Source organism: Taurulus bubalis (assembly GCF_910589615.1).
Source record: "Taurulus bubalis genome assembly, chromosome: 6".
Lineage (NCBI taxonomy): Eukaryota > Metazoa > Chordata > Actinopteri > Perciformes > Cottidae > Taurulus > Taurulus bubalis.
The window spans coordinates 8,948,357-8,969,121 of NC_136594.1; the positions used below are offsets into that span (position 1 = coordinate 8,948,357).

General features: G+C 41.1%; 1 protein-coding gene across 1 annotated transcript in view; it reads left to right on the forward strand.

The window, feature by feature from the left end:
* lrba (LPS-responsive vesicle trafficking, beach and anchor containing) overlaps window positions 1-20,765 on the forward strand; it is a gene marked incomplete at its 5' end in the record, with an annotated part of 181,654 nt that overhangs the window by 89,042 nt on the left and 71,847 nt on the right. Inside the window, 3 exons of the mRNA XM_079220303.1 lie at window positions 13,158-13,282; window positions 17,862-18,005; window positions 19,675-19,811. Of these exons, the coding sequence (XP_079076429.1) occupies window positions 13,158-13,282; window positions 17,862-18,005; window positions 19,675-19,811 (406 nt within the window). The remainder of the gene's footprint in view (window positions 1-13,157; window positions 13,283-17,861; window positions 18,006-19,674; window positions 19,812-20,765) is intronic.

Consider the following 20,765-nt stretch of genomic DNA (forward strand, 5'->3'; position numbering starts at 1 on the left):
TAGTGGGTAATGGTGAGCTGGAGAGACGGCCGCTGGCTCGTGCTTGTTAGGCTGAACCAACTCTCCAGAGACTCGTCTGGCGAGGGTTAGTTTGCTATAGGATCAGGAGTCTATCTCTGGCTGCTTTTGTTTTTTTCTTTTCTATTTTTTTCCCCTCTTACATCAGGATATGGTGTATCTACTTCCATCTCTTTTTGTCTATTAGTCTTCATGTTTTCTCACACCAGGCTATTTACTATGGAGATTGTGTTCTATGAGCCCTGGCCAGAAAAGTCCCCCATTACTGGCCCTTTATGCCATTGCACTATTGATGGTTTTCCTAATGGCTGCCGATGGGCGCAGGGAGCCATTGGCACTGGGCCTTGGAGTGCAGCGCTCTTTTAATAAATCACAATCAGTCCTGTGCCATTACATCAATATTTTTGGTCAATTACTGTGAAGGTCAGGTGGTGCAGCAACGCACCAGAGCCCCATGGTATGCGGGCACTGGAGAAACATCTGGTGCTGAGAACTCCCAAAAAAAGAACAAGTAAAAGGAAAAGATGGTCACAGGGGGGAAAAACAACAACTTGTGCACACACCTGCATGCCTGCAAGCGTCCTAATACAAGAGATGTGTGTTCCCTAATTCCCCAAATACAACAGCACAACGTGTGATGCAGCAACATCCCTGCCTGTGAATACAAATGGGAGGGGAAGCGCGGATACACGCAATGCTTTTTGCAGCTGTGAAAATGAAATCCTGGAACACAAAGACAATACGCAGCTATGATTACGACCTTTTGTTGCCTGCCTGCTCACACGCCATAAAAACGTATTCCCCAAAGTTTCCATTCAATAAAGAGTCTGAAAATGAAAATATTATTTTCTCACAAGCTGATGGGAATTGTTGTTTCCTCACGGCAGGCATCTAATATCTTCTGACACAGTGTGACCCGCCTGAATGCAATTTGTGTCTTAATATCCAGCTTACAGCGGCCCGGGCCTCGGGAGAAAAGAGGTGTTGGGTGATTTTCCCTTTTCCATTCCCCTGCTTCGTCTGCGGTTCTCTCTCTCTTTCTCTCAACACACAATTTCTTTTCTCCTCCTCTCCCACTCCTTGTCCTTTGCCCTTTCTCGTTTCACTATCTACTACAGTTGTATCACCAGCTGTCCAGGGAGGATTTCCTCCACCAGACAGAGGTGGTATCTATCGTTTTTTGTGCCCTTGTCTGTCATCTAGTGTCAAGACATAGACAGATCCACAGCCAGACAGATAGGGCGACTACCTGTTCGTCCATACGTTTCTGTCCCAGTGCCTTGAGACTCAGGTGTTCAACATGCCATCCTGCTGTCTTTTTGAGGGAGGGAAAAAAAGTAAATGAACACCTAGCAAGATAGCCACAAATGAAACAACTGGCAGATGTCATTTTTTTTTCTCTCCTCATCGCTCATCAGTTTTTTTTTTTTCCTCTTTTTTTGAGCTTGGGGTCCACTGAGCATCCAGACCACTGCGGTGTTTATTTGGGTCAGGAATCATCTTTCATGTATATGACACCTAGACAAAGTCGACGGACAGAGAGGGGAGATGAGGGCAGATGATGGAGAACGCCAACCCAGTCTCCGGGGACTCGCACTACTCCTCTTTTTTCCCCTCTCATACCTTCTCTTTATTGCATTCTAATAGGATGACTAATGTACCATGGAAATTCACTCTGGATGCAGGAAGCGAGGGAAGTAGAAGGAAGGTGGCTGCAGCTGAAAAAAGGTTGAAGTGTGATGTAGAAGCAGTATGCACACTTATTTTTAAAATCCAGAGCTGCTGTTGACAATCCACTGATGTAGCCAGTCTGTTTGAGGCAAATGGAAGCATTATTCAAAAATTAAGAGGTTTCGGTATACTCTGGGGTTTTGCCTTTTTCCTACTTTGTCGTCTTTCCTTTTAAGCCAGCATCAGCATCCTTTTTTATCTCCGGGTTTATTCCAACAATCCTCACGTACAGCTAGTCCCCCTAAAACACACACACACCTCGAGCACCGACTCCTCTCCCTCTGCTGCTCCTCCTCCCTCATATAAGCAGCTCATTTTCTGCAGCACCACTGCTCTAATGGACGCCCTTAGGCTAGAGGCTTCCCAGCCAAGGGACATCCATCTTTTGGCATGTCACACTACCGCTCGGCAAAAAATCTTTGTGATGTGCACTCCAATTTTTCTTCAGTAAATCAAATCTTCCTTCCTTCAGAAAGACGAATGCTTTAGGGTTGGAGTGTTATAGAGAAAATCAATGCCGGCAAAATTGAAACAGTATGCCCCCGTATTGATCGGCCTTGTGAGATCGAAAAAGAACAGCTTTGTAACTGTTCTGCCGGACAGTTAGCTGACCTGTAATGGACAAACTATTGATATTAGCATTACTATTTTATCTTGTGCTATGTCATTTCTCCAGCGCACTATTGAGGGAAAGAAGCCGGAGCAGAACGTTCACAGTTAGAAAAGGCTTTTGCTTTTCATCCACTAATGTTACAGAAGCGATGCAACATACTGAGGAGGGTTTTGTCCTACAGCTTGAGTTATTTATTCTTTTTAGTAAAGGAAATATTGTTTCCTTTCCACAATATCCCCATAAGATAAACAGCACTGTATGTGATGCATGGGCAGAGCAAGTACTATATACATTGTATTTATTGTTAAGTCTGCAATGATTGTTTTCATTATGAATTAATATCAGGATTATTTTCTTATAGATAGAGGCTCATCACAATATTCCTTTGCCCAACACTATCTCAGAATTGCTTGTTTTGTCTGACCAACAATCCAAAGCCTGAAATTACTAATTGGCAGCGATAAAAACAGAAAAGTAATTTATAACATTTCTGAAACTGGAACCAGCAAGCGTTTGGCATTCATGCTTGATAATGACACAAACAATTCATATATTCTTTTTATTTTGTGGTTAATTAATTGTTGTTAATTTTCCAATTACAGCTTGTGATTTTTTTTTGTTTCTAACGGTCAATCTTTGCATTGTTTTTGCATTTATTTAATTCATGGTTTAGTCTGTGATATGTCAGAAATTGTTGAATCACAATTTTCTGCAGACCAATGCCCAAAGGTATTCATTATTGGTGATCAAATCACAATTCTCACATTTAATAACCTAAAACTAGCAGATGTTTGACACTTTTTCTTGTAAATGAGTCAACCCCTTGATGTTTATTCTACATTTTATTATGTTGTACATTACTCTGCACATAACTGCAATATAAGCAAACAACTCCAAAGTTGAAATTTTATTTTGATGCGTGGCAAAGCTTCCTCCACTTTAAATGCAATGAATTTCTCAATTACAATAGCTAATTACTAAAAAGTATTTTTTTATTATTTTTATTAATCATATTAAAAAGTTAAATTGTTGGGCCTTTAATGCATCTTCAGTTCATTAACTAGTCAGTTAATAAACCGTATAACTGCAGCTCTACTGCTCATTGTCCTGTAGTTCCAGCAGCCTTGTTAGTTTTTTTTTCTCCACTCGTTGAGCCTCCTCCTGGACTGCAACTGTATCACCCTCCCAAGGAATCAATTAATTATGCCCTGAACATACAGCAGTTATGCTGACTACAGTTAGGACATTTATGTTCACATGGCGTTTTTTCCTTTTTTTTAAATAAATGATTGCATGAGAAACTACGGCAGCCCGATTCATCTCTACTTGTATGCTTTCATTCCAGACTTAAATCACAATTATGATACATAATACTGAATGTAATGCATGTGTTAAAGCCGAGGTCTGCTCAGTGTCGGCGCTGCCTTGCGTGCATGTTTTATGGACACGCTGTACATTATGGCCGCGCTGGTAGTGTGCAGGCAGAGCTGAAAAAGGAAATGGGACTCCAGCACGTCAGTGGAGATCATAACCATAGGAAACAAGAACATAACTGTTTAGAGTACACTGACTCTCGGAAATGCATGACACGTGAGGGGCAGGAAGACAGACAGAGGGAGGGAGAGGGAGAGATAGAGAGAGACAGGGGGAGACGGATGGAACGGAAGATGATGGAGAGAGATATTTGTTACTGAAGCATCAAAAGTTAAGATGGAGACAAAGACAAGACAGACATTTTTTTCCACATCCTATCCTCTCGCTGCAGTGTACACTAAACCATAGCGGTGAGTGATCGCACAAATCTGTATGTAAAAGGTTGAGAGCGCGTCTTGTTTGCTGGATGGAAAACTCTGCAGCTGCCGACTTATCTGATCATCAGATTGCCTTTTGTTGTATTTGCGAAAAAGAATAAACACTGTTGACCCAATCTTTACTGATTCTGATTTATGCACCAGATTTTCTAATTGCTTCATTTCTAAACATTGATTATGTTTATTCTAATCTTCGTAGCTAATCTTTTTGTTGCGAACACATTTCTAAATATTACTAAATATTTCACCAACAGTAAATCCTGCTGTCTGTTTAATCACATTTTAAATGAGATAATAATCTCTGAAATGAGCCCGTCACAATTCAAATAGTCCAGAAGTTTGTCAAGTACTTAACGGATCATTCATAACCGATAATAGCTTTTGGTTTGCTTAAAAATACGTCCAATCCAAACACCAACATGACCCGATGTACTGAGCGGTGGCAGCTGCAGCGCTCCCGTCTCTTCCGAGGCAGAGACAGTTGTTTCCTTTAGTCCGAGCCCCGGCTACTTCAAAACCAATTAGCCAGTGGCTCGAGTTTTGTTCATCCATCTGCCTCGATAGTCATAAACATACAGCATAAACATACTGCACGGAGCAGCGCATGGGCCGCCGCTATGTTCATCTTCTTGTAAACGACTCCTCGTATCATGCAGGGATCTCCGACGCTAAAGTCCTTAAACGGGTTTGATGTGAAACCCTCCACCTCACTAATCATGCACAGTGACATGTGTCTGGGACAGAAAAAGTTGTGAAGGGGACAAAAAGGATGTTCCTCAAGTCTCTGTGGAGACCGTTCCCGTTTGACAGACTTGCGTTCCATCAGTTACATAAAATAACGTGCCACGAAGGCCCTACCGTGCAGTCTGGCTCATGGATATGGAATAGAATATAGCCTTAATGATAACATTTACCTCGACTGTATATACAGTGGCTGGGGCTGTAAGGAATAGTAACAGAGTGTCATGGTGGAACATATTAACAGCTGATGATGTCCATATGTTCGCATGGTTAAGTGTTGCAGGTCAGACCGGAGTTTAAAAAACGACTCAATGGATCATTTAAAAAAGATAAGAAAGAGGCAAGTGGCTCCGTTAAAACTTGCTTTTAATCATTATTGTGGATATGAGTGGTTATGTTTTTGGGTTGTTTGATCCAGTTTGCATGTTTACCACTTGTATTTGTACATGGTGAGCAATTGTACCTTTCATTTAGCTGTTGGCTACTCTTCACTTTGAGATGCATGCTGCATCATAGCCGGTAATATTTTTTGTTATTGTGATAATAAATATACTTAAGATCAGCCTCAAACCAATTTTGTAATTCTATTTGTGTGTTTTTTTTTTTTCTTTATTAAACAAAACAAATATGTGAATTTGACTAGATCCTTTCTATTTATTAAAATGAACTGCCCTACAATCTTGTGACTAGGTGGTGAGTCGCTGCTGTAAACTAGTAGCAGTACGACTCGGTGACGGCTTGCTTATATTGTGTGTTACAGACACGGGAGGTGAGAAGTGACGAGAGGTTTTTTAGTTTAACCAATTTCTACAAACCTTTTTACATCTTTCAGACCCGCTTCTTCGATTTAACGCCATCAGTATAGTTTCGTCCTCCTCCTCCTCCTCGCAGCTCAGGAAGGTAATGGGATCCTTGTTATGAAGTATGAAAGAGGGCCGCCATCCCTGAAAGACCAATTACACCGTCCTGCCGCGCTGCCTCGCTGCGCACAGGCCCAGTGTGACTCTGTAGCAACTCTCAGATTTATGAGTTTCATATACCCTTAAGAAAGTATATGGCCTTGGTGGAGCAAGGTCATGATAAAAGGGTGCTGATCAATATCTGAATGAAAAGCCATTTGGGAAGTTTTTAGGGCTTTCTTTTCTTTTTTTCTTCTCCTTTCTCCCTGAATGCAATATCTGCAGAGTATTGATTGTCCGGGGCCAGTAGTTAGTCAGAGGCTATCTCCTTTGACTAACCCCTTTGCAGCGTGTCAGCCCCCCCACCCCCCCACCCCTCGTCCTCGTGATAGATTGGTCTTCCTCCAGCCACTGTAATTACACCATGATACCAGCAGGTCATTTATTTTGCTACTTTCACCATTTGCCAAAAAATGGCCTTTATCTTTAGACTCCAGCTCTTTCTTGAGCAGCTAAAGCAGGGAAAAAGCCACATGAAATAGCAACATGAAATAGCAACATGCGCGACGAGGGCAGCGGAAGACTGAGGATCGTCTTTCCCTCGTAGATCTTCAGCTGTAGATTTACTTCACGCCCCCCCACCACCACCACCACCACCCCACCCCACCCCCGTGTCTGAGTTCAAGTTCAGCAACACCTCCAGAGGATCGGACCGGGAGAGTTCAACGTGCGAGATCTGTGATGTTAAGAACTGACATTGATAATATATGCTGGGACCTTTTGTATTTATTCTGGATTTATTTTGTGTACAATTTATAGATAAACACTTGGTAGAGGGCTGGAAGATTAAAGAAAACCAAATAAGAATTTAGCTATACAAAGTCTCATCAAATTATAAGCAATTTAAAACGATGTGATCAAGCTGAAAGAGTACAATGTCTGATGTTCACGAGGCAATATTAAACAATATAAAATCCCCATTTCCAGCAGCATAATAAATCCCTGGAAGAAATGTACTATTTATAATTCAAGAGAGACTTCAGCGCTGATGCTTTTGTTTTCCTCCTCTTCTCTGTTAGATTATTTTCTCGAATGAAGAGATAACTACATCGCCATTATAGTTAGTCAGACTTCTGTTTATATGATCGTCTCAATCACCTTGCGACACACACACACACACACACACACACACACACACACACACACACACACACACACACTGCGATGTAAGTGCTGTATAATGAGCACAGCCGTATGATGGAGAGAGGGGAGGAGGTGCTCATGAATAGCAGACAGTCTCGCTCGATGAGATTGCCGAGCCTTGTAGTCCTGAAGCAGGACTCACAAAAGAGTATTATAGAGAGTTTAATGGAGATTGTTTTATAAAGTGTATATACTTACAGAATAAGCAAGATCAGTTTAATTTTGAACAATTTTTTGTCGTTTAAAAATGAAAAATACGATGGAATTTATTGCTTCGAAAAAAAAGTTACAAATAAGTGTTTTTTTGTGAATTTGACTGGTTTTGACATTTGAGGTGATGCCGGTTCAACATGGGCTAATGTGTGTTGTTACATTTAAGCCCCTCTTCCGGCTCCCAATCCCAGCCGACCTTGAGCTTCTCCACTATGTTTTTGTTTTGGAAACGTTGGGTATTTGTTCAGATTTGTCACACCATTCAAGTTCAGCTCTGAGAGGTAGAGGTCAGAAGATTATTACAATGGGCCAGTAATGGCAGAATTATGCAACTCTGGTCCAGTGGCTGCCCTCATTACCTCACAGTAGTGGTGATAAATGGCCTTAAATGCATGTTGTCAAAATCACAGGAAAAATGTGACCCTTTATCAAAAATACAGATGGTACCACTTTAGCGATGTAGCATGGAGAGTCTGTACACACTATTTATTATGCAGTGAGATAATTCTAATAATGCAAACCGTGAAGCTATTTTAATATTTAACAATAAAATCAAAGGCAACATATTTCATTCTAAAATGCTAAAACATTGTTAAACATTCTGGTTTTTCGTCAATATTTACTACCTTACGAAACCCAATGCTTTCTCTTCTACCTCCTTTGAAATCTGATATAATTAGTGTGTAATTGTCTGGCTTTTTGTTGGTGAATTTACACCGTGAGTGTAATTGCTGCTAATTGGAAGCTGCTCACTAAGCTGGTGGTAATTAGGGCTCGATTTGCATTATTTCATTTGGCTGCACTGCATTGTGGGGAGTCTGAAGCCTTTTGCCTACCACCCATGGGAGTACTTTGATCCTCGCAAGCCGGTGATGTTGCAGAGATGCAATATCAGTCCCTCTTTTTTTTTTTTCTTCCGCCAGATCGCTTTTTGAAAGCTCTTGGATAAATTGGAGTTAATTGGGAGGAGTGGAAGGTGCTTGTGTCGTCTCGGTAATGAGAGTGTGTGCACTCTTGTGTGTTCGCAACAAATTCAGTGAAAGGGGAGTTAACAAGAATGAGATGAAAGCAGAGAATGTAAATGTACATGGACTTTGTCTGTGTGGTTAAATTCCTCAGCTCACATGTATAGATTTAGATTGTTAGTACATTTATTCTCTCTTTAATCAAGTGCATACTTTTTTTACTAAATATGTTTTTACAACTCTTCATCCCAGATCTGTTGTGTTGGATCCCGTTATTTAAATTCATTTTTTTTAAAATAGGCAAATTAAATGAGTCAATCCTGGGATTAATAATAAGGATGGAGAACATTATCCATGCGCTGTCATTTAAGGGGATAAGATGGAAATGTTGCCGGGTCTGTGACCCTGACATTACCTCTGGTGAACGTTGTCAACAACATTAGCTGAGGTGAATTAACATACACACATGTAGAAGGCCCCCTGGAAACCTCATTGGAGTGGGAAGGCACGGCATTAATGCACATGTAGAAAATCACTTCGGCGGGACTTAATCATGCCAAACAATTTCGGTGGGAAGGTATTTGGTCCGGTTTCATTTTAATTTGAGTCTGGAGATGCCGTCGATGTGATCGCTGCCATCGTTTGACAAAGAGCTGGCGCTCAAGCAACCAGTCCTCAACATGACAAATCCTCAATCTATCGCCGCTCTCCCATTTCTAAACACATGGTTTATGCAAATCAAAGCAAAATGATCTTGGGGATAGCAGCAATGTTTGAGCAATTTGAGGGCTGCCAATAGGAACTGGCATTAATATAAAATAAGGAAGGAGAGAAATGTCCTCTGCATATGCGACTCTCATTGACTGTACCCAAATTAATTTTGCAGAAAGGTTATGAATGACTGTTTGTGCCGAAGAGCAGTCGCTTGTGGTGATATATGAAAGCACATTCACTCCGCTTATCCTGCTTGCTATGATAGAGGTCATTTTATCATTTACATAACATCAAATGCTTTAAAGGGAAACCTGTGCAGAAAGTAACATTCCCTCTACCTCTCCGTATTCACCCCTTTCTCCCACAGCTGGATTCAAATGAAATAATAAAAAATAGCCAAGAAGGATATCTGATGCTTTTCTTGTTCTAATATCAGTTTCTTGTGTCTGTTTATAAACAAAAGAAACTTGGACTTGAAAAAACTGGAATTACGCCGCCACCCCCCCCTTCCAAAAAAAACCCCAAACTGATGCATGTGTCTCTGAAACCACCCTGTCTAATTGAATCTTGATGGATGGGAGTCATTTGTCTTTGTCAGCAAATGAACAATTGTGCCATATAAATAGCAGTGCTGTGAAACTTCAGGACCTGCAGAGAGAATCTATTAACATGTTTTAAACTGGCCGTTTGATAATCCCAATAACACATGATGATTAATAGAGGCGACTTGAAAGTGGATTGGGATTGTTTATTTTAGTGTGTCTTAATGCCAGATTAGTATTATATTTAGGACAAGATTAAACCTTAATACCCCTCAAGGGAAATGAGGTTGGTGCAGCAGGATACTGTAATGGTCAACAAAGGAAAGAACACAAATATAGACACTCATGTATAAGATGAATGCATAAAAAAGAAAGGTATATACTTCTAATGCTTTTTTTCTTCTTCAGGTTGTAGTAATAACAATAACATTCTGACTAACTGTTTATTATAGACCTTATACTAATTGGATTTTCAGTAAACGAATCATACTGGGATTTATACATCCTTGTAAATGAATGTGCATTATTTGGTTTAAATGCTCCCATGTGTTGGACGGTAGTTTAATGTAGTTCACTTGTCCCGCCACTTTTCTAAACGCTCATCTTTCCAAATAAGCATTTTACTAATCCTGAACTAGCTCATAATTAAACTATTTGTTTTGTATCTCTTTGGATGCCTGCTCTGGTTTGAAGTCAATGGACAATGTATAGTAGCGCAATTTAAAATCTTAAAGAGCCCACCAGCAAAGTTTATTAAATTGAAGGCATAACTGTTTTGTTACCTGATTAGGGGAAAAGCATCAGGGCCACATAAAAAGAGGAACTTGAACGTCGCCATTCGTCCTTTTGTATTGGTAAACTTTCTCAAATTTCCGACCCCAGAGCGCTGAAGAGCATCCAAACGATGTTTTAAAAAAAAATCACGATTTACTACTTCACATAAAACTCTTCCGGACTCTGTTTCATCAGTAGCCGATGTGGTCGACATTAGAACGGCTCAACAAATTATCTTTAGTACACACAAACTCAGAGCTTTCACATGTAAGGCGTGCGTGGTGTGTATATCAAAGTTTAGCCCAGATTTTTATTTTTTTTTAATCCACGCTCTCTCCGTCTGTCAGATTGTCTCTCCTCCACTTTCATCATCAGACGACAGTCACTTCAGGCTCCCCGAGCCGGCCTTCCAGACACCTTTTATGACCAAACTAATTACTAATTACACAAGTGGTTGGCGTGAGCCACAGCACGACGCTGGCCCTTTTGTTATTTTAATTGTTGTTATTTTGAAGAATGGTGCTTCAGTAAATTCTGCCACGGATGCCCTAGGAGGATGGATGAGCTCTGAATAATTTATCGTGTTTGTGGAAACACACTCAGTGTGCGGCATGGGGGTTGCAGAGCGCCGTACGTCTCCATTCTTGTTACGGCGGCGCTCTCGTTGGGGATTGATGACGAGGTATCTTTCATCGCGCGTCCACCTCTTCCAGCACCCCATCATTAGGACTTCCATTGTCGCCTGTTCATGGTGCGCTAGATGAATATGACTGGCAGAGGTGGTCCCTCCCGTCCGTCCCCCCCAATGCTTTGACTAATTACAGCAGCCAATGGTTCCCCTACTGATGGATTAATGTGTATTGTGTGAATCAGACAGACCCCCCCCTCTTCCATGAGATGAGAGACGAGTGCGTCCTGATTCTGAGCTGTGCGCCATGCACAACCTTGATAATTATTTTCATAGATGAATACCGTTGCAGGCAGGATGATGAAGTGGCCATTTGCGTTGGGAGACTATCGCACACAAACATGGAGCCAGGGTCTTTGTCACTGGTGAGAGATCTGGTGGTGCACAGACCTGCGCTCCCTTGTGTCTTTCCAACTTGCATTCTGCACACTCTTGATTCACTGCTCTGAATACACACAATCTACATTCCCATTTACGCCATTTTGAAAATGTCCCAAACGTCTTGCCATATCGTGGTCTCAATGGTTGTCTTTCCAGACTCGAGATGGGAGCAGCAGCAGCCCTCCACTCGTCGCTAAGCATTTTGAGACAGATTTTTCTATATAAATCAAATAATCAATGGTTTTCATTAGCCAGGGCATGCCAGGGTTTTAAAGGACCCGTTGGAAATTGTATTTATTTTCTTGCGTAAAGCTCCTTTCCCTTTTTTTTTTGAGGCCCCTGTGTGATCATTGGCGTTGGACTGAAGATTTGTGAGGAGCCCCCGGCCGGAGCAGCGCTCAAGAGTAGATCACATAAAGCATGGAGGGGTTCTCCCGTCATAGTTTATGCCACTGAAACCATAAACTGTGTCTTTTACACCTTCATAGGATACACTGCAGCCAGTTATGAATAACCTGGTCATGGTTTTGTTTTTATTAGTTTAGATATATTTTTGAATCCGTTAAATCTTGGCATGTCGTCTTGTAACATATGCTTTTATTCTTTTCAAAAAGGTTGGTCTGCGGAATGTAAAACCATTTTGCGCCCACATGGTTTGTAGGTAGCACATAGCTTAATTTACTGTGTGATTCATGAGGGCGTTGGTCCTGCTGGGGTTGTTTTCATTTTTCACACGGCTCAGCAGAATTAAAAAGATTTACAGTATGTAACGAAACCGTGTCCAATTGTTGTAGTGGATTTTAGGAATATCTGCAATGAACAAATACCAACAAAATTAACTCCAGGACTAGACTCGGACTTCCTTATTTCCTAGAAGTGTTTTCCTCATGAGAACATTTAGTACGAGTAAAACGACTATTTGACTTGAGTCAGACAATCAGGATTTAGTCTCACTGAAGACCTAAGTGCATGTTGTTTTTCCCTCCCGACTGAGTTGTTAACCATTAACGCATGAGCCCTTTTTACAGTCAAAGAGTGGGTTTTTGTGCCGCCATAAACATCTTTGTTTTGCACTAAAAAGTTCTTTAACTTAAAAAAACCCTTTAATCTGGAAAAGAAACAATTGCTCATGAAATGAAAAAATAGATTTTATTACGCTTTGTGGTGCCTCCAAGATGTGGGTAATGAATATTTTAGATTATGTTTTAATTAAAACACTTTCAGAAATAGAAGAGATATTTCATTATAGACAGGTACACAGTGTACAAGTACAATGCTATGTGGCGATGACTCCTCATTAAAAGTTAACACTTTCTTTGCCTTGAGAGCAGAATGATTTACTGACCGGGCCTGGTAAAGGGAGATGTAAATTGGAAAGAAAAATGGGTGCTGTAGACATTGATTAATATTGGTAATGCTATCCACCCCCCTCCTCTGTGTTTGTAATGGCCTTCTCCTTATCCTGCGAGCCATGAGCCCTGACAAGAGGTATCCTGCTGGGCTTGAAATGAGCCTAGAATGGAGGCATGTGCCAAAGAAGTGTGTGGAAAATGATCATGCTGGCATTTGCTCCTTCCACTGTGATGGCCTTAGTGCTCAGTTCACCATCTCACAGAGAGAGGAGGAAAATAAATAAAAAGGGGAGCACCTTATTCTCTTAAGATGGAGATACTGTCATTGTCAAGTACAAAGATTTGGGCAGCAAGCTTGCGTCCAAGTGAATGTTTTTAAAGAGTTTTTCTGTGACACAGCAAACACAATGCTGTCTTTATGTGCGCTTGCTCGGACCAAGCGCTAATGCTGGGCTGCTATACCATGCTGGCTGGTAATTGCTAACACATGTGCTACCTCTGTCTCGCTGCAGCCGGCCGAGGGAGTTCTGGCGCCTGGACTACTGGGAGGACGATTTAAGGCGACGACGTCGCTTCATCAGGAACCCCTCCGGATCCACTCACTCAGGGGCTACGCTCAAAGCCGCGGCCGAACACGGTCAGTTCCCATCCACCAAGTCCCTTTCTGTTGGCTGCTCCCCCTTTCTTACTCACTTGGTGGTAGCACCAGGCACACTGTAATAAAAAATGAGTCTTCCCGTTGCAATAAAAGATTTATTGTACAACAAGACGGTAAAATAGTACCCTCATTTATATTTCACTACGGTATTTTCATACTCTGCCTCCTATTAGGCAAAGCTGGACTAATAATCAACTGTGGTTGTGTTGCAATGCTTTGCTCCGAAATTCAGTTTTGAGCCAAGTGGCTATGAATGAAATGTGAAATTTTGTCTATTCTTTTTTCCTTGCTGCATAACAGTGGCTTATATCAGTGGTAAGTAGCATTCATGCTCCTATATTTTGTTCCCTCATTGAGATTTATTGCGTTTGACTGAAGGATAATTTGGGGATTTATGCCTTTTGATGCATTCCTTCACCGATTAGTTGGTTAGATCAGAGGTAAACAACATAGAATAGTCGAAATTAAATGTGTTTTGAGGTGTATAATTCTGATTAATTTATTTACTGAATGTAATACATTGTATTGGTCCTTCAGCTTAAATATTGTGCTAGTAAACACAAATTGCAGTCTACCAAGCATCGTTGAAGAGAATCCTCTTAAGATGTGGGAAAGCTTAATGGTGTTTGGGGAAAAAACATTGTCAATACTCTGCTTCTACCAAATGTACAGCGTTCTCTTTTAAACCAACAGCATTGATTACTTTTTCCTTTAGTATTTGAATAAGGCCGATCAATTTTTAATTGTTTCTGTGCACTTCCCTGTAAAGACAGGTGCTGATTTTCAATAAACTTCATGTGAGAGCAACTTAACATTCCCAGCAGTCCCTTGTAACCACAATATCTAAATGACACATGTCCCTGCATTAACACCAGGAGTCACATTTCTCTCCTAGAGTGCCCTTAATCCCTCATTTCTACGGAGAATCCAGCACACACACCAGGGTTTGCAATCATCGTCATGCGGGACCTACATTTACCAGCTCAATCAAATACTCTCGCTGGTAAATGGCCGTTTATGGACCAAAATTGTCCTCAATGTGTCTCCCGCAAAAGTCCCCTTTTTAAATGTGACATCATTCCCAAAGACAAATGGCAGGTGTGACAGGAGTCAATACGAATGTGATCTTAAAGCAATAAGTGTTGGGGATCCTGGGAGACTTCTGGTCTGCAGTAATGGCTGCAGTGTGGCGGCAGCTGGAGACCGAGGCCAGCTGGTCGCTGCTCTTCTGCTGCAAGCCTCTGCATTTGACGTTGTCTCCATCTTAATTCCTCCTTGTTTTCCCTTCAGCTAGTTCATGACAGAACAGACGCGTCACTTGTGCTCTGTCGTTGACTTCTTTTTAGCTGATGAAAAAGTGTTGACGGTGTTCCGTCATTCAGTTATTTTGGTAACATTTTGGTATTCAATTTGACTATTTCAATTTATGTGTTGTGTATATCCTTCAACAGACAAATTCCTGAAGACAACAATTCCAAAGCCAAGTTTGTGTAAATATAGCCAGCAGCCTGTAGTTGTTGTAAGGGTCTGCTACCTCGGGAGAGTAAACTGCCCCGCTGAAGTACGGGAATATATCATTAAAATAACTCTTTGACGTTGAAGCCTGCCGGCATCCATTTTCTGATGTAACCTTTCGTCTTGTTTTAGTCGACCCGACATTTGTTACGGAAGTGCAGCTCAAGATGAGAATGCAGGGCTGAGTTTTCAAACAGAGCACAAAGGTCATATCTGGCTGTAATTATATTCATCAGATGCAGAGGGGAAAATGCAGTCTCTCCCCCTAAGAAAATATTTAGTATAAGATCAAGCCTGAATTTACCCTAATTTTCTTGCTACTTGTGGCTGCACTTTTCAAATCTCACGCTTGATCGTAAAATTAGAAGCAATGGAAAATATTTAGCATTTTTTTACTGAGTGATCTATTGTGACAAAGAGCTATTTTTCCTATTTTAAGAAGAGGGGAATATGTCTTTTGCATTTGAACATGGAGAAAATGTGCATTTCTGCATTAAGGGTCGGGACAACCGTTATCATTCATACTGCGCCAAGATGATTTCCACGGGAGAGTGTGGCTGCCAGTAGGCTTGAGTAGGCTGTTATGCATTTATGCCTGGAAAGAACCATCTTTTCTGGGGATTGATTTGGTCTGGTCCAGGCCCGTGTACCAGAGGTGGCAGAGTAAATACCTGAAGACTAATGTCTCTGTTCTGGTAATCAATACTCGCCTCATGACCACACTCCTGGCTACGCTCCCGTTAAAAACAAATTTGTTAATTTTGACAATTTAATTGCTGTGACCATGCATGCCTTCGAGTTGTATAAGCAGGTAGTTGAACCTCTCAGTCGGGAAATGGGGTCTTGGAAAAGTGTAACCTGTTGGGATTTATGCACGTTCCTGCTCTCTGTGTGATGAGCGATGAGGTCGAAGTGCCCTGCGAGAGTGTTAGTTCTGCTCTTTGCGTCGATTGTTTGTCGTCGCAATCCTTTAAAAGTATGATGACATTTTATTAAGTTGCTGTAAGTTTGCATCTTAAATGTTTGTATTTATTTTTTCCATAGCCGGTAGTATTATTTATAGCATTTAATTTGAGCTAATTCCATATTATACACTTGCATATTTTGATTTTAAATCCAACTGATACAAGCTTGTACTCTGAAGTTAACCAGCATGATTACACACACACACACACACACACACACACACACACACACACACACACACACACACACACACACACACACACACACACACACACCAAAACCTCAGAGTTGTCAAATTAAAGGAAGAAAAAAAACTCTATGCACTTCAGGAAGAGAAGATTGAGAAGTTAGCGCGTAGCCTGTCACTTATCTGCACGTTTCTTTTATGTGTGACATGACGCTGGTCCAAATGGCTTTCCTCGCTACACTCATGCTGACTGGCCAGTATTTTTGTTGCACTTACTTCAGTGTGTGTGTGTGTTATACTGGGGGAACTATTAATAACTTGTGCTTGCGGGTAATAGAAGGAGCATGGATCAGCCCAGTCTTGAGGTTGCGTTGCATCAGACTGTGTGTGTGTGTGTGTGTGTGTGTGTGTGTGTGTGTGTGTGTGTGGCTTAATACTGCATGTTTGTACGACAGTACTTGGGGTTGAGAATTGCTGAGCATGTTGACTGTTAAAAATGCATAGAAATTGAGATATATCTCTGTATTTTAAGCTTGTGATAAGTCCCCTTGCTTGGTGTGAATACAATGACATGTGGTACGTATTAGAGGAGCTGGTAGTAATTTCAGTGCTGCTAACTAAAGAATCCTCCAGGGAGGCTTAATTACAGGAAGACCATTCTAAATATCAATGAGCTGCATATTTTCCATGACAAGAGATTTTTTATCCTAGCTCCTAGCAGTTTCAAAAGTATGTGGCCACATGATGCGGCTGTGCATTTTCAGGAAGTGCAATTGATCTCCCCTCAGGTGGCGATGAAGAAATAAAATCCACTAAGTGTGTGTTGAGCGTCTCACTGGATTAAAACTGTGTTGCATTCTCCAGAATGCCCGATTAGAAAACACACACGGAAGCAGCTAAAGCGCTCGCTGTATTGCCAGCTATGTTTACAAAAGGGAGGACTTGCCAGCTCGTCTTTGTGCCGTAGACTCGTCTCTGTGGATCCTCACCATGCGCCACTGGGGAATGCAGGGCTCTGTAAATGTTTGCAGATTAACATTTTTCTTCAATAATCCATTCGGGAACCTCAAGTCATGTCGAGTTGAGATCAAAATGGGCGGTGTGTGAACCCTCGTTCTGTTTTTTTTAAAAGTGTGTTTGAATGATGTTTTTGTGTGAAATGGTGTTTTTGTTTTGATGCGTTTAGGGTTTGCATCATGTCAGTCTTTAGTCCGCCTCGTGTTGCTCCTTGTTTTCGGTTTGTCTGCCTCTGCACGACACTCTGGAAGTCTGAAAAATGGCTCCTCATGCTGAATGTAGGTTAAACAGCAGTGCTTAGATGGTTTTTATCAGAAGGTAAATCTACTAGACTTATAACCAAGATGACCTTTTTCTGTTTGAAAAAGCTTTGAAAGTCAACAGATGTTTCACTAAATTCATGAATTACTTTACTAATTAGTCTCAAATAAACTGTTTTATAAAGAGTGCTAAATGAATTCAATTCAGAAAATATAGATTGAATTCAAATTTATATTTATTGTGAGGTTTTTGCGCTAATCACCGATTTGAATGGACAGCCATTTCTTTGTTTGCCACGTCTAAAGACTACAACAACCACTTTTTATTAGTTAATCTGAATATAACTTTCCTACTGAAATGGTTTATTGTTTTCATGGTTTGTTTGAATTGCTGTTTTTACAGAGAAAAGCTGTCTGAATCGGGTGTTTGAGCAAATTGTATTTTTTAACTGAAACCAAACATTTCATCGTTTAACCCTTTGAAAGCCATCAAACATTGAAACTAAGTTTAAAAATGCTTACTGGGGTAAATGTATTTCATATTGTAACTCTATGCGTAACCTTGAAATGTGTTAAAGATACAAACTATAAAGCCCTTTTTTCCCCCCTTCAGCGTCCGAGGAGGATGTTCTCAAAGGCAAGCAGTCCATCAGGAACCAGGCTCTGGGAAATCAAAACTCCGAGAGTGAGACATTGCTTGACGGAGACGATGACACTCTGTCATCCTTAGAGGAGAAGGACCTGGAGAACTTAACAGGTAAAGGAACGTCTCACTCTCTTCCCCGCTCACCCTTCCCGGTCCTGCTTGTCCTGCAGCTCAAACACAAATAAGGAAACATGCTAGTTGTCATTTTCATGGATCTTAAAATCCTCCACTGTTGAGAATAGTGAGTTAGTACTGTGTCATGTGCACCACATCTCCCATAGGATTTAATATTTACCCCAAATAATGTTGCTGTTTTGCTTTAATATCACAGTGTGTTGTTTAGACATGAACCCTTCTGTACAAGGAAAAACATTTTTGTTTTGTTTTTTGAAGTCTTACCCAACATTATACCTCTGGACAACTCTTTCATTATGGCATAAGTGCTTATGAAAACCCAGTATTGTCAGGTTTCTGTCTGCTTCACAAACAGCAGCAGCCCTCTAAACATGTTTTTCTATCCATCAGAAGAGGAGTTTATCCCAGGATATGCTTTCCCTGAATGGGACATTATCTGCAGCATATCCTAAATAAAACCTCCCCTCATGAGCCTGATATGCTGATGAAACCACGTCAACACAACCTTATGTTATACTTTATCCAGATCACGATGTTGCCGGTCCTTTTGTTGCTTTTGATCCGTCTGATATTTAAAGATTCCTAATTAAATATAATTTAGTCAGCTAATCGGATTGCAGCGTAAACCGCATTTTCTTCTTCTTCATGTGCAGCGACAGCGCTCACCAGACTAAGCTGCATTAATGGGGTTCCGAACTGCTGTTAAAATAACGCAACTGGAGGACAATAGGATTAAACGCTGAATCCTGTCTAATAAAGTGATGTGTGCTGTGAGCAGCAGTCGGGAGAGCTGCAGCTTCTCCTCTTAAGCAGCTGTCTGCTCCAGGTGTAATTGAATGTCTTTGACTGAATGGAACAAAAAAAAAAAAAAAATGTTATTTTAACCCACGGATAACATGTCAGTATACTCACGGGGTTCACGTAGCGGCAGAGGGGTAAATGTATAAATATATATCTGTGTGTTCCATGTGCACGTGCGCGGGGGTGCTCAGGGAAATCAAGCCGGGCTCCGAGCCTCGGTTCTCCGCAGCGCACATCTGCACACACAATGGCTCATCTGCGCAGCGCTAACAGCCACAGATCCCCTGAGCCGCGCGCTCATTGTCATACTGGCATAAATTAAGATTGATGAGAGATTAAACACAGCTTCATTCAGCCGCCCCGCGATCAATGCGTCCTGACTGACAGTCGATTTCTGACAATTATGTCGCAACGTCGGACACTGTTTATTTTCATATACGAGTTTTAAGATGTAGCCCCTGCGATGCTTTATGTGGCATGCAGTTTCATCTTGGTCTATCTTTAATTATCAATTCCAGGAGAAAACACTACGTTTGCCATATCAATTTGAATATACTGAAAATAGTTGTAAACATTATCTCTGCTAGAATCATTCTCAACTCTCCAAATAGACGCTAACGCTCGTCGTCTCTGCGTGTTTATCTTGACCTCCTTATGAACGAGCCACGTGCCGGGCTGAAGGCCCCCGCTGTGTTTCTAGCGGCCAAACAGCAGCTCCGCGTAATCCCTTGTTTGAGTTTTATATGTTTACCTTTTGCTGCGTAAAAGCAGCGCATCTCTGCTTCTCGCGGTGCGCCTGTCTCTCTGACCGGCCTGTGCGTGTGCGTGTGCGTGTGTCCTCCAGGCCCAGTGAGCCTGAGCACCAGCGTCCAGCTGGTGGCTCCGGCCGTGGTGGTGAAGGGCACTCTGTCCGTCACCGCATCCGAGCTCTACTTCGAGGTGGACGAGGACGAGCCGGGCTTCAGGGCCATCGATCCGAAGGTAAGAGACTCGAGCTCCAGGGATCCATTGATGGATGTCTCGCCAGTCTTGTGTCTGAAGTTACAATATGACTATTTTAAATTAAACGTTTTTTCTTTCTTTCTTTGCAATAGCTTTGGTATTAAATGTCTCTTTTTTTCTCTCTCTTCGTGCATATTTTCTAAAGTAAATTTAACACCACAATAACATAATAAATGCAGTGTTTTGGGAATAAATACATGATCAAACGTTCTCTATGGGTAAAACATGACGACACATGGATGAGGCCTTCCCATTACTAATCATCCGACTTTTTATTTATTTATTGTAAACATTAAAAATCTAAATAAATAAATTGCTCGTAAATGGGGATCTGATTAAATAAATAATATACAGTAAATTTCAGACTAATATCCATAATGCTTCATATTAACTGGAGCCTGCTGACCCCACAGGTGGTTTTGTTTGTTCCATTTAACACTGCATGAATTTATCTGAATTGTTTTTAAACATGTACAGTTGCGTATTTAAATGATGATATTAATAAGATCCACATTTATTTTAATGTTATTTTTTTTGTATCACAATCCATTGATTTAAAAACTCTACAATAAAGGTGTCCTATACATAACACTGTTATCTAAAATCAACATGAATCAGATTAAGGCTCGAGTTTCGCTGTGGGCCTACATGTGCGCGTGCTGCTGTTAAAGCAGAGATACTCCCAGGCCTATATATTAACGAGTCAGTTGATTTACATTCATTAGAAAATCCTTTAGAGCCTTGTCACTGTAAAAAAAATAACGTATGGCCTAAACTCTGCTGTGCACATTCCTTCTTTAAATTTAGCAAAAGCTTCCCTTTTTCTTTCCCCAGCGTTGATCCCAGGTCAGCTGTCTCTCGTCAAAATGAATCATTTAATGATTCTCTTCATCAGACAATAGCAAAAATAAAATGCAACAGATGTGCCTGTCA